This window comes from Phaethon lepturus, unplaced genomic scaffold, assembly GCF_000687285.1.
Source record: "Phaethon lepturus isolate BGI_N335 unplaced genomic scaffold, ASM68728v1 scaffold42286, whole genome shotgun sequence".
Taxonomy (NCBI): Eukaryota; Metazoa; Chordata; class Aves; order Phaethontiformes; family Phaethontidae; genus Phaethon; species Phaethon lepturus.
Genome location: NW_010546355.1, coordinates 18,836 through 31,772, shown reverse-complemented (window position 1 = coordinate 31,772; position 12,937 = coordinate 18,836). Strand labels below are relative to the sequence as shown.

The 12,937-nt window shown below is 41.8% G+C and overlaps 1 protein-coding gene across 1 annotated transcript in view; it reads left to right on the top strand.

The window, feature by feature from the left end:
* Positions 1-3: 3 nt before the first annotated feature.
* The window catches only part of DARS2 (aspartyl-tRNA synthetase 2, mitochondrial), a gene marked incomplete at its 5' end in the record, with an annotated part of 15,596 nt that continues 2,662 nt past the window's right edge, over positions 4-12,937 (top strand). Inside the window, 13 exons of the mRNA XM_010289261.1 lie at positions 4-37; positions 1,079-1,178; positions 2,526-2,592; positions 2,888-2,989; positions 4,191-4,286; positions 5,271-5,394; positions 6,047-6,093; positions 7,633-7,739; positions 8,551-8,620; positions 9,197-9,376; positions 10,219-10,326; positions 11,851-11,913; positions 12,093-12,245. Of these exons, the coding sequence (XP_010287563.1) occupies positions 4-37; positions 1,079-1,178; positions 2,526-2,592; positions 2,888-2,989; positions 4,191-4,286; positions 5,271-5,394; positions 6,047-6,093; positions 7,633-7,739; positions 8,551-8,620; positions 9,197-9,376; positions 10,219-10,326; positions 11,851-11,913; positions 12,093-12,245 (1,251 nt within the window). The remainder of the gene's footprint in view (positions 38-1,078; positions 1,179-2,525; positions 2,593-2,887; positions 2,990-4,190; positions 4,287-5,270; positions 5,395-6,046; positions 6,094-7,632; positions 7,740-8,550; positions 8,621-9,196; positions 9,377-10,218; positions 10,327-11,850; positions 11,914-12,092; positions 12,246-12,937) is intronic.

Sequence of the window (12,937 nt, the reverse complement as noted above, 5' to 3'; positions counted from 1 at the left end):
GGGCGGGCCCTGCACCGGGCAGCCCCGGCGGCTCCAGGTGAGAAAGAAGCGTTTGTCTTGTCCCGCCGCCGCCTCTTCTGGGTTTTGGTGGGTTTTGGTTTTTTTTTTTCTTCCCTGGGGCTCAGGTCAGGGTAGTCTGCAGAGGAGACTAAAGGTACGCTCATGATAAATTATTTATTCTGGATCACTTTTTAAAATGTCTTCTCCAAATCATGTTTTTCTTTGAGTTTTGGCATCTCACAGTGAATTGCACTTCAAAGTGTATCAAAACCAATTTGTCTAACTCCCCCCCCGGCTTTTACTTTGCCTTTTTTCCCCTCCCTCTTTCTTCTGTTGCACACAATCTATAAACAAGAGGGGTGGCTGACTGCCTAACATGAAAGCAAACCTTCTTGCCCTCTACTTTACCTTTTGCAGCCTTCAGGCTGTGATGAAGGTTGTAAGGGAGACTCGTTCCTGTGGTTATACACACATACATATGTCTAGGTAACATAATTTCCTTCAAGTTTCTCATTGCAAGCTGAAACTCTCACATGTTCTGTAAGTGGTGTGCTTTGTTTTATAACTAAATCACAATGCCAGGCACACTGGGGTCTGTGGAAATTCTGTAGTCATGGTTCAGGCCTTTTAGCAGTAGTTGCAGGCGGGAAGCTGTTCAATTTACACCTGTGCGATGGGTGTCAATATGTTTGAGTCTTGGCTTGTTAAGTCCCTGTTCTGCTGTGCCTTCTAGATTCGAATGTGGAATCGTCAGGTGTCTCAGGACTGATCTGCAGCTTTCCCTTCTCTTGCCCCTGAAATGTGCAGGGCAGCAGTTTGCAGCAAGACTGCATTCAGATTTCTGTATGAAAGTTTGACTGACACTTAGAAATAATTCCCCTTAAAAACTTGTTTAGAATAATTTCATGTCATATTTATGTCCTGATGTCTTGCAGCAATTGTATTGGGGATGTATGGAGTAATTTCTTTGTATATGTCTAAACTATGTTGGCGTTGGGGACAACGACACACACCTCTGTAACTGTTCTGTCTCACTTGTCTGCAAAAGCCACAAAAGAGCTTATTATTTTTATTCAAGACTTCAATAGCTTCGTCACTCGGACCAATACTTGTGGAGAGCTGCGTTCTGCTCATGTGGGACAAGAGGTCACACTGTATGGCTGGATTCAATATCAAAGGTAAATGCAAACCAAGGTGAAGATGGAGGTGCTTATTTGCCAGATCCAATATATGTTCTAGGGCAGGATTCAAACGCTTTTTATGCTTCAGGTTATCTTTTCATATCTTGCAGTAGTCACTTCTGAAGTGAGAAAACAGTTGAGAACCATGCCAAATCACTATTTAAAATCTCAGAGTTTCATGCAACTGTTAATTGATCCTCACTACAACACTGTAAAATAATTAAATGTTGATACCCTCATTGTATAGGAGAGAAAACAAGTAACAGCATATTTATAGCAATTCTAACAGCTGTGAGCAAATAATTTCTTTTATATAGTGTCCTTAAATTTTAAGCAAGTGATGTTTGTCTTTTCAAGTACAGCATCTAATGATGCAATTTTAAAGTAAGCAAGCCTTGCTTAAAAAAATGTTAAGAAAAGGTAGTAAGCAGAGGATGAAATGTTAATTCCAACAGTTTGCTATAGGTGGTGTGATATAATCACTCCTAATAGAGTTGTACATTTTGTAAATGTAGGGTGAAAAGCACGTCTGCATGCAGCATGGACGATGCTCCCAGATATTCTGATCCTGGGTATGTGCTTTTAAAATGGAGATAGGTTCTGTGGCTTTGATGAAATTAATTTGTATCAAAAGTCGCATTTTGCATTTTACAGTCCAGAGAAGCTGTTTTTTATCCAGCATGGTTCTTCAGTGGTGGTCTGCATGGATTTTTTTTTTTTTTCAGGAGCATCTTGTCTTTGAACAGTTGTGGGTGGAGTTCCAGGAAACAGAGTTAGGATTATTGCAATGAGACCGTTGCGCTTTTACTTTTAAAGACAGACAGAGCGTGTTCCATTTGACAGCTTCTTGATGGATTAAGTGCAAAGGTAGCTGTCTCTACTGCAGCTGAGGAGATCAAGATTTGTGATTCTGGGTCTAGGAGTGTGGATTGTTCATGTGAAACTTTTTGTGGGACCAGTGTTCTCCTAATTGTTTTGTGGTTGGATTTTTTTTTTTATCCATATGAACTTTAGTTTTATTGCTCATGTAACTGTGTTTATCAGAATGATGTTTCCCAGCAGGAAATTGCACTTGTTCAGATTCCCAGCTCTACATGGATTAATGTTCAAATTAAAATCCTACCTCTTCTGCTTATTTGCATGCTGTTTGTCTGTGGCTGGGCAAAAATCTGAACCAAATTGTTCGTATTAGATTCAGGTGTGGGAAAAGTATCTGTACATACATTACTTGGAAGCGCTTTGAGATTAGTCACAAGGTACTGGAAGTATGTGCTTTGGCTTAAAAAGCAGAAGACTACTTAATTCTTAAAAAAATGTTTTTCCTTTTGTGTTTTTATGGATCAGGCAAGGCCTGTTTCTGGTTTTGAGAGATTTCCAGGGTCTGACCCAGATCATCATTCCACAGGATGAGGTAAGTGCTACCAAAATTTAAGTCTTATTTTTATTTTTTCCTTTGGTAGCTTGGGTCCAGCAGACATGGAGATCAGAGTGAAGTACTTTGTCAGACTGAGTGCTCTGACTCACAGATAGATTTAAGCGTTATGAGAGCCCTAATCTGACACTACAACAGAAAGGTTAATGCTGTTTTCTCTGGCTTATGAGGAATGATCCCTGATTCAAATGGACTGTTAAGAAGTGAGGCCCTTGAGCATGGTGCATTTGTCCTGATCTTTGAATTTCTGTGAGACATTGTCCTCTTCTTGCAGGCACATTCCCATGTGAAGAAGCTCTTGTCTAATGCCCCAGTGGAGTCTGTTGTGCGAGTGACTGGAATTGTGTCCCCTCGGCCCCCAGGGCAGGAGAATCCGGTAAGGATGTTGGAATCTTTGAAGGTTTTTATTCCTTGTGGAAAAGAGCACTGGATAGTAGGATTATGGTGGATTTTGTCATATGGGCTCTGGGTGTGTGACAGCCTATCCTCAGATAATGTGAGGTGAAATAACTGCTATGACATGTAACTTAGGAGAACCTCAAAGCACATTACACAAAGACACCCATGAATTAAATTGTATTCCAGCCCTTTGAAAGGATAATGGCTGGCTTTTTCAGGCTTTCCAAGTGTGGTTGAGAATTTCTTTTTCTTGAAAATAAATATTGTCATCACAAGTTCCATAGCATGTGATGACCTATTTCTCACTCAGAATAGATTTTGTTGTACTCCATTGCATAGGAAACAGAGGTGGAATAATTGTTCAATGTTATGCATTCCTCAGATCTCATTGTGGTCAGACATAGATTAATCTGTTAGGATTGTACATATCCCATCACTCATAGGCCTAAAAAGAGAACCTGGATTTGTGACCATAACTCTTTTTGCTCTGAACACTTACAGATGTCCATAAAGAATGAAGGCTTCAAGCAATGCTTTTATTTCTCTTAATAATTTATAATGTTGTTGGAAGGTTGTATACGCTTTTCCCTGGAGCTCTGTAGGATCAAATGGACTTTGATGTGGCCCAGTCCTAAGTGGGGGAAGCTGTCAGTTCTCCCTCAGGATCTAAGAGAAAGACGACCAGTTCTGAGAGCTGGTGTTCGGAACTGGAAGTTCTGAGAAGTTCCTCACAAGTTACCTTTTTTGATTTGTATTAAGGACTGATGGTGATGCTGCTAATGCACACTAAAACGTATACTGCATGGTTTCATTGAAGCTAATGGAACTAGTGTTTTGTCCAAACACATGTGCCCTAGAAGGGTCTGTGCCTGACTGTTCCTCTGTGCTCAGCATGTCCTTCAAGGAGAAGGCAAAAGAGAAGTAACTATATTTCTTATAGAGGTCAGTATGCTACTGGAAAGACCATGCCATCTTCAGTGAGGTGACTTGTGTTTTTCTGAACAGAAGGGAAATCTAGGAGAACCTTGAGAGAAGTTCTCAGTTATACTGTGTTAGAAGGCAGGGAGGATACTCACATGGGTTTCTTTTTTTCACCTGACCATCTGTGAAAAACCTTTGTCCAATTGTTTCCCCTAAGTTTTGAATCTAATTTTTTTTTCCTTGCCTTTTTGCTCCAGAAAATGCCAACAGGGGATATTGAAGTGAAGGCAGAGACAGCAGAGATCCTAAACTCCTGCAAGAAACTACCTTTTGAAATCAAGGATTTTGTCAAGGTGTCTGTGTTTGGGTTTGTTTGTTTGTTTTTACCAAAGTGGTGGCTTTTCCATAAATTGAGAATTTGCCCATGGTGATGGCAAACTATCTAAGAGCTTAGTCTGGTTCTCCCAACTCTGCTTTGGGGGGAGGATGTTAATTAAAATAGGGATGCTGCTTGTTAACCATGAGGATGTATTTCTGATTAGAGTTAAGCAGAAAACAAGGTTTGAATGATTCCAGCGCACACGGTTTTCAAATACCACTGTAAGAACAGATGGTAAAGGGAAGAGTGACAGAAATCAGGCAGTGCTAGCTTTTTTGAGAGTGTGAAACAGATCCTGTCAATGCACTGCTGTGTTTTAAGGCAAGCGTGCTTAGTCTTATCTGTACAAGTAGCTAGTCAGCCAGATTATTTTCTTCCTCTGTAAGTACAGTCTTATAAGAGGTTAGTTTTAGTGCAGGCTCTGTAGTGTAGGAGTGGCATTGCTTTTAACTGATATTCTCTGTGCCATTGAAACTGTGATTGATACGTAAGTGTTGGAGGAGGGAGAACTGGGTCCTGTTCCTTCTGTGTTAAGAGTCCTGGACAATTACCGTCATCCACACCACTTCAGTTTTCCTGTCTGTAATATGGATGTCTCACTGTTTAGTTGTTCCTTTAGATCGATGTATTATACCACTCCTCTGCCTAAAAATTGCAAGGAGGATTGCTACAGTCTCTTGCAGTGGACTGAGAATAAGGAGGGCTGAAATCCTGAGCTTTGAGGCACCTCTTATCACAGTAAATGTCTGTCTGTTTTGTTTGGGTTTTTTTTACAGTAATTGTCATCACTCTTAGTGGCTGATGTTTGTCTGTGTGGGTTGTGGGTAATGAGTTGGTTGTGGCAATAGAGCAGCACCCTTTTTTAGCTTCCCCCTTTTGTCCTGTGGCTTTAGGAGCAGCTTCATTAGACATGCAATTTGAATTTTGTCTCTTAATCCTAGTTATCTCTTATCTCCAGAAATCAGAGGCTTTACGGATGCAGTATCGCTACTTGGACTTGCGCAGCTTCCGGTTGCAGTATAACCTGCGGCTGAGATCACAGATAGTGATGAGGATGCGGGAGTATCTGTGTAGCCTCCATGGTAAGAAAAATGCTTGGAGAACAGTGTGCAGCAAAGAACACTTTAGCCCTCCCTTCTTCTGTTTCCTGTCGCTGAGAGAGATTGCCAATCAACATGCTACTGCAAACTGGTTCCGCTTCGTAATGGTGTGTCTGCTTGCAGTGGAGTCTTTAAAGGGGTGTTGGCAGGCCTGAAGAGCAAAATATGTTGAAATCTCTTGGCATGCTACAAACCAATTGTTTCAAGTGAGCTATAACCAGTGAGAAAAGGCCTTTTGCAGGTAGCTTCCCTCTTTTGGTCATGCAACTTGAGGCATGTCAAAGGGATGGATTTCTTACAGGGTTTTTGCTTATCTTAAAATCAGGAAGTCTTTTTTGGAAAAGCAAAGCCTTGTTCAAAATGGATAGAGAATTAACAGTTTTTCAGCCTATATGGAGTCCTCTGTCATCAAGAATTCTGGCAGGACATCAGGGTAGCTTAAACCCTTTAAATCTGTCATTACACAAGTTATTCTTAGAAGCAGCAAAATCTGTAGATTTTGGAGAGGCTGCATTGGAGATGCAGCTAAGATTACCTATTTTGTTGAGTAACCCTACTCTAGCTTACTTTGTGTCGTACTAGTTCTTCTTGCTCTCAGCATATTCTGTGTCTGAAGCATGTGTTTGTTCCTCAGGGTTTGTGGATGTAGAAACTCCAACGCTCTTTAAGAGAACCCCAGGGGTATGTATTCTGTTAGTAATGCATTTTAGCCTCCTGCAATTGCATAGGCAGTTCGTGGTTGAAATATTGTCATGTGCCACTCTGCCTTCATTGCTGTTCCCTCACTAAGTAACAGCTCGTGCAAATTTCTGATATAGTATGTTGATCCTTTTAAAGGTAGAGGGAGTGAAAGGGAAGAGGTGGTATCTTGTGTCTTAATTTTGAACCTTCAAATGAATAAAGCTTCTGTCCTGTAGAGTGCATGTTGAATGGAAGTCCTGTAGTGGGACAGCCAGATTATAAACAAAAAAAACTTCCTCTAAGCACTGTTTCCCCAGCATTTATCTCTTTAATAGGTTAATGCAGTGGCACTACTCAAGGCATTTTAATTTCTGAGTTTATATTCCTTTATTTCAAAAATAATCACAGGAAAGAAAGATGTAGCCCAGGAATTGTTGATGCAGCTAACACATTGAGTTCTTGCATTTAAACCCCTGTCTTGAATGGTGTATTGTTATGCGTTAGTCTCACAGAGCAGGAGGTGGAGAATCCTCATTTGGGGTATTTTGGACCAAGTTGGTTAACAGATTATTTTTTTTTTAAGTGTGATATACAAACAGCCATTTCATCACAAGTGGGATTTCATAATGGGGAAAATAGGTCCTTTCCTCTTGTGGTTCTAGGCTGTGGTGTTAGCTTAGAATTTGTAGATTTAATTCTGCAAAATAGCTGTGTGTCAGGTTGTACGATTGCCTGCTGCAGAATCCAGTCTTCCAATAATGGCCCACCCAGTTTCTACATGAGGTGTGAGACTTAAGTCCTGTATATGTTTAATCTAATAGCTGCAAAAGGGTCCAAGATGTTGATACTAGATTTGATTCAACAGTTGAGGAGAGCTCAATTGTAGAAATACACTGGTGGTGGGAGCAAAAAATGGTGAAGGAAGGTGTTTTGCAGTCTATTGAAAACTGTCACTACCTTGAAAAGGATAGCTTCTGTTTGCTGCGGTTCCTAGAGAATGCTGAAAAGATTGTGCATTTCATTATCATTTTATTTGACATATCACTCTTTAATTGCTGTGCTGACCTATCTTCCTGGAAAGTTCAGTGTTTTAGTCTTATCTTGCCTTGGTGAATGGAAGAAAATCTGTAGAAGAGGTGTGAAAAATTGACTCATAGATTAGGAAGCACATGCACTGATGTTTTTTAATTTTAATTTGTATGTTCGCTTTTCTTTGTACTTTGAGATGAGGGCTCAGAAATTCTCAATTCTTTTTAGTTTCTCTCTGGAAGATACTTTTATACCCTCCTCCTTACAGCATCTCTTTTTGCCCTTCCATATCCACTTGTAACATTTTGACCAAGAAAAGCCGGGGAAGAGAAAGAGCTGAATCTTCTGAAAGAGAAGGGGGAAAAAAATGGCCTAAACCCCAAAGGCTCTTGGAAAGCAGCATATCTCTATTGTGTGCTAGGTATATTCAGGTCAGCTATTTCTCTGTTCTGGAATTGAGGCCACTTATTTGCTGAACTGTGTAAGCTTTTCTCTTCTTTTTGATACCAGGGAGCAAAAGAATTCCTTGTGCCCTCAAGGGAAGCGGGCAAGTTCTACTCTTTGCCACAGAGTCCTCAGCAGTTCAAGCAGCTCCTCATGGTTGGAGGCCTGGACAGGTAAGAGTTTCTTGGACTCTTGTTCCCTGCACGTCCCCTCCTGCGTTTGCTTGCTTTGATCTCTGATGTTTTAGATACTTTCCCCAAAAACTTAACGCCAAGGGTTTTGTGTTTTGAAGAGGGATCCTTGAATACTTGGGACTTCTCAACTAGGCCAGGCCTTTTGCCCCTCAACAGTAATGCCTCCCTGTAAGAGGAAACGTATCCTGTTTGAAGGTTGAAATCTTCACTGTTGTTTTAAGTAGAAACCTGATCTGAAGCACAGCCTTCCTGAAGGGTAGAAAATCTAGTGTGTGATAAAAGCCTCTCCAAGAGTAATATATAGAACTAATTGAGATGAGGCTGGACAGCTGAGCATGAGAGTGAGACATGGAAAGTGTGCTCGCAGGGTGCACATGTACAAAGCTTTTAATTGTGCTTGTTCCTCCAAATAAAACTGAAGGAGAGGGTGACCGTTGTCCATGCAGTGAACTGCAGGCCAGGTCTTGATTATGACTGAGTTTTGCACGGCCCTTAGCAGAGTCCAGGTTTGGAGCAGAAGGTGGGAAGGGGGTTGTGTATGCTCCTGTCGGGATGCAGCTCACCTGATACCCTCCAGAGGCACGTGAAGGCTATGGTTGGAGATGGATACAGCTGCTGATCCAGTAGCTTCCACCCAGAACTTCATGCTTTTGAGCAGATGAGGAACAACCAGGACTATGATCATCCGCTACAAAGGGAACAGAGCTTTTTTTTTTAAACTGATAACTCTATAGTCACAATTTAATTTCAGGTACTTTAAATTGTTATCTAAGTAAAAGTACTATTGCAGGTACTTTCAGGTTGCTCGCTGCTACAGAGATGAAGGTTCGCGGCCCGACAGACAGCCTGAATTCACTCAGGTAACCAGCTCACGCTGCCTTTCACCCTCCTCCTTGCCCCAAACAGCTTGTAGCTGTTTTCCTTTCTGAAGGCTTAGTTTCTGCTAGCTCTTGTGGTGCTTGAGGGGTACAATATTGTTTGTGTGTTTCACAGGCACAGCCCTTTGAAGTTTTTATGGGACGTGCACAGAGTTACTGTCCTTGGATAACTGCGCAGTCCTAGGTGCAGTAGGTGTGGGAATTATGTTGCAGCAGTGATTATGCTTGATGATGCAATCTCCTCCTGTCCTGCTGGGTCAGGCATCTTATTCCTCAGCCTTGAGATCTGAGGCAGAGTTATTCTGGTTCATTCAAGGCTTTTTCTTCTATCCTTGTTGTTATTACCTCATTCAGTTCTCTGAGGAGATAGTGTCCTGAGTCATGTGGCTGTAGGGAGATCATAAGCATGCCCTCACTCTAATGCAGTCATGCTATGATTTAATGTGGTATATTGTTTCTTTTTATGCTGGTGTTATAGTGAAGAGATTCTGCAAGTAGCAATGCAAAGGCAAAACCTGTAGCTAATGTGGAATCCCCCCTCTTGTTTTCTGTTTTAAGATAGATATAGAGATGTCATTTGTAGATCAAGCTGGGATCCAGAGGCTGATAGAGGGCCTCCTGCAGTATTCCTGGCCTGAGGAAAGAGGCTGCATTACGACTCCTTTCCCTTCCATGACGTATGAGGAGGCACTGGCTAATTATGGCACTGATAAACCAGACACCCGTTTTGGGATGAAGGTGAGGGTTTGGCCATTGGAAACTTGCAGCTTCTCCTTTCTATTAGTGTTTTAATAATGTTGATTTGGATCACATATACGTGATTGGCTGGGGTTCTTAGAGCTGTAATTTACCCAAGGTGTCTCTCCCATTGTCACTGCTTTGTGCAGGTAGTAATCTGATGGGGAAGGGAGGGTTTGATTATTTGACTGTGGGGAAAATGTATGTTTTAAGAAAATTTTATTTTGAAGGTAATGTAGTGGTAGGAAGCAATGCATTTTCACTGTGTTAGGAACAGGACCCCCTAAGGCATCCACAGATACCGTAAGTGCTTTTGTCTACTGCACTCCAAAGCATACTGCTGGTGAGCATGTTTCAGAGATACAGGCTTCTTCAGCCTTTTAATGGCCTGAAGATATTTTCAAGATAACCTACTGCAGTTGTGTGCATACACTGTTTGTGTATGAAATTAGAATATGAAATGAGAATATTGACAAATGCGTTAAGAGGAACAGTGCTGAAAAGCAAGAAAGGGTCTTATTCCCCAGGAATTAATTTTGGGGGTTTCTTTTTCAGTATGTAGTGCTCTACACTGTGGTAGGATGGCATCATCTCAACCTTAGGTTTTCCTGGCTCAAACCCAATTTTGGGGTTTCCTGGCTGTCTTGCATTTCTGTTTCTGCAGTGTTTAGCTTCCTAATGGCTATTCCAGCTTGGCCCCATTCATTTCTTTGTGAACCATTTAATTTCACTAAACAAAGAAATGATGTCCCAGGGAATGGTGTTGAAGCTGTTAAGACACAGGTGCAGGATTTTTGCTTCATGTTCCTACCACTGCTGCTTTTTCCTGTGATCTCTCTCAGATAGTGGACGTCAGTGACTTTTTACGAAGATCAGACATTCAGTTTGTGCAGAATGCACTCAGTTACCCACGTGGCACTGTCAAAGCCATTTGTATCCCTCAGGGAGTGGTAAGTGATGCTTTTACATGCTCTTTGTGTGTTATTTAAAATAAATAAAATACCATTTTTAATTCATTTGTTGGTATGGAAATGTTCCTTGCTATTACTGGGGGAGTAGTGCCCTTCAGGGAACTTGGGATTTGTTGTGGTTGACATCAGGTTGGGCTGAGTGGTGTTAGAAGAGAGGAATGGAGATGACCAGGTGATGGGAAGAGTATATTGCCCTCAGGAACAGGGAGTAAGAAAACAGAGCTGCAAGGTCCGTTAGGATAGGGAAGTGATACTAGTGATAGGATGAGAGGAAATGGCCTCTAGTTGCACCAGGGGAGGTTTAGACTAGATAATAGGAAAAATTTCTTTACTGAGAGAGTGGTCAAACATTGGAACAGGCTGTCCAGGGAGATGGTGGAGTCACCATCACTGGAAGTATTCAAACAAACGTGTAGACGTGGCACTTCGGGATGTGGTTTAGTGGGCATGGTGGTGCTGGGTTGATGGTTGGACTTGATGATCTTAAAGGTCCTTCCCAATCTTAATGATATGTGATTCTGTGAAGCCTCTCAGGTCATCAGCTTGCTTTTTTGTCAAGGATGGCTTCTGATGTGCATCTCAATAATAAATTGTGCCCTGTGGCAAGGATTGAAATAAAGCCAGGTACGGCACAGCTCTGTTCTGGACTAGTGAGAAAAAGGTCAGGTGGTTACAAGCCCTTCGCGTGTTTGCTTCTGCATTTGTGGGCACAACTCATGTCTCGTAACCATTCTGATTCAAACCTTCAAATCCAAGGCTGACAACAGATGTAGGTAGATACAGCTGTGTATTTTAGCAGGGAAGCAGATTGAATTCTGCCTGTGGTCATCTTTGCAGCTTGGTCAGTGGCGGGGCGGGGGGGACCAACAACCACTAAACACTGAGTTTTATTGGGGGAATAAGACTTTATAACTATGGTTTCTCTTAGGATACCTTTAATTTTGGCTCAAAACACAAGCTGCTAGCTTCCCATGAGAGGGCGCTAAGGTGTGTGTTTGAGCGAAACAAAAGTGGAATCTTGAGCCTCTCTAAACATTAGGGTAGCTGAAAAACTTCAAGATCTTGATGCAGGTCCTCACTTACTGTATTTGTTTGCCTGTGAGAGTCAGCCCAGTTGGTTTCGCTCTGTTGTTCCTCCAAATTGAGCTATGACTTCCCCATCAACAGTGTGGTGTTATAGCCTTGTTCCTGCACGCTGGAGGCAATTAGGTGGCATAATCTAACTCTGCTGACCAGCTACATCTGATCTGAGAGCAGGGAGAAAAACTGCAGCCAGGCGTACAACCTAGAGGAGCCTCTTCCTGAAAGGAGCTCTTGGAGAAGGCACTGTGCCGCAGCCTAGTACTGTGGGCCCTGTCCTGTTCCACAGCACTTATTAGAACTTGTAATGGAAACAAAAGAACTTGAAGTTTGGAAAAAGCTCAGTCTATAGATTTGAATCCTGGTTGGGCTTTTGGTATATTTTGCTGAGGTTTAATGTGTCTTCTCTTGCTCTTTTCCCAGAGGTATCTTAAAAATAAGGATTTGGAGTCATTAAAGGAGTCTGCAAAATCCCAGTTTAACCAGGTGAGAGAAACACTGCTGAGGCATTGGAAATGGTGAATGACAAAGTGTGTACAAAGGCACTTGCAGGCAGAGGAATGTAGAAGAGCAGTTTTAATAGCTGATAGTCAGTGCCTGAGCATGTGATGCTTCAAGACAAGAGAGGGCAGCACTGGACTGAACATACTTTTACCTTTCTTTAGGAAATCATGGAGATTATCTGCAGGCCTGATGGAAGCTTGAAGTCACTGCTTACAAAGTTTCTTGGTGAGAAGCAGCAGCCAGAGCTTATCCAAGCACTGAACATGCAGGTGGATGATGTGGTACTGCTGGCAGCTGGTGAACACAAGCAAGTGGTAGGAAGCCTTTCTGAGGTGGCTGAATTAAATGTTGCTGATGATGGCTTTGTTATCTGACCTTAGTCTAATTCCTGATATTAAAATAAATCATCATCTAATTCTGTGTTTCTCTGGAGCTGAAGCTATAGCCACAGCAAATAATGCATGAAATGTACCTATTGCTTTTATTTCCCCCAGTCAAATTCTGTAACTCGTAAGTGTAATGAAGGCTGCAATATAAAACAGGAAGAAATCAGTGCCTCCTTTTCTCTCACCTTAACTTAATTTTTAAAGTATCGAACAGAAATTGGTAATTCTGCCTCCCATAAGTAGCTGTGCTTCACTCTTGTCATCTGCTTATTAGCAGTAGTGATGGGAGATTCCGTCCCTACCCTTTTCTGTTCTTGCCAGCAGATGTTGCCTTCCAAGCATTGGTCTATGACAAGTGTCATGCTTTGCTTGATAGCTAAACTTTTGTCGTATTCTCTTTCTGTGCCTTCATTTCACTGTCTGCAAAGTACAGATCTTACCTGTGCTCCCCAGTTAATCCACATTTATGTAGAGCTTGAGGTTAATCTAGGAGAGTTCCATCCTCACAGAACACTTGGAAGAAAATGAGCTTTCCAGCTCCTTACTCACCTTTCTTTGTCAAACCCTGGAGCTGCTGCTGCCTCAGCAGGATAGTGATATTTTTTTTTTTTTTTGGAGAA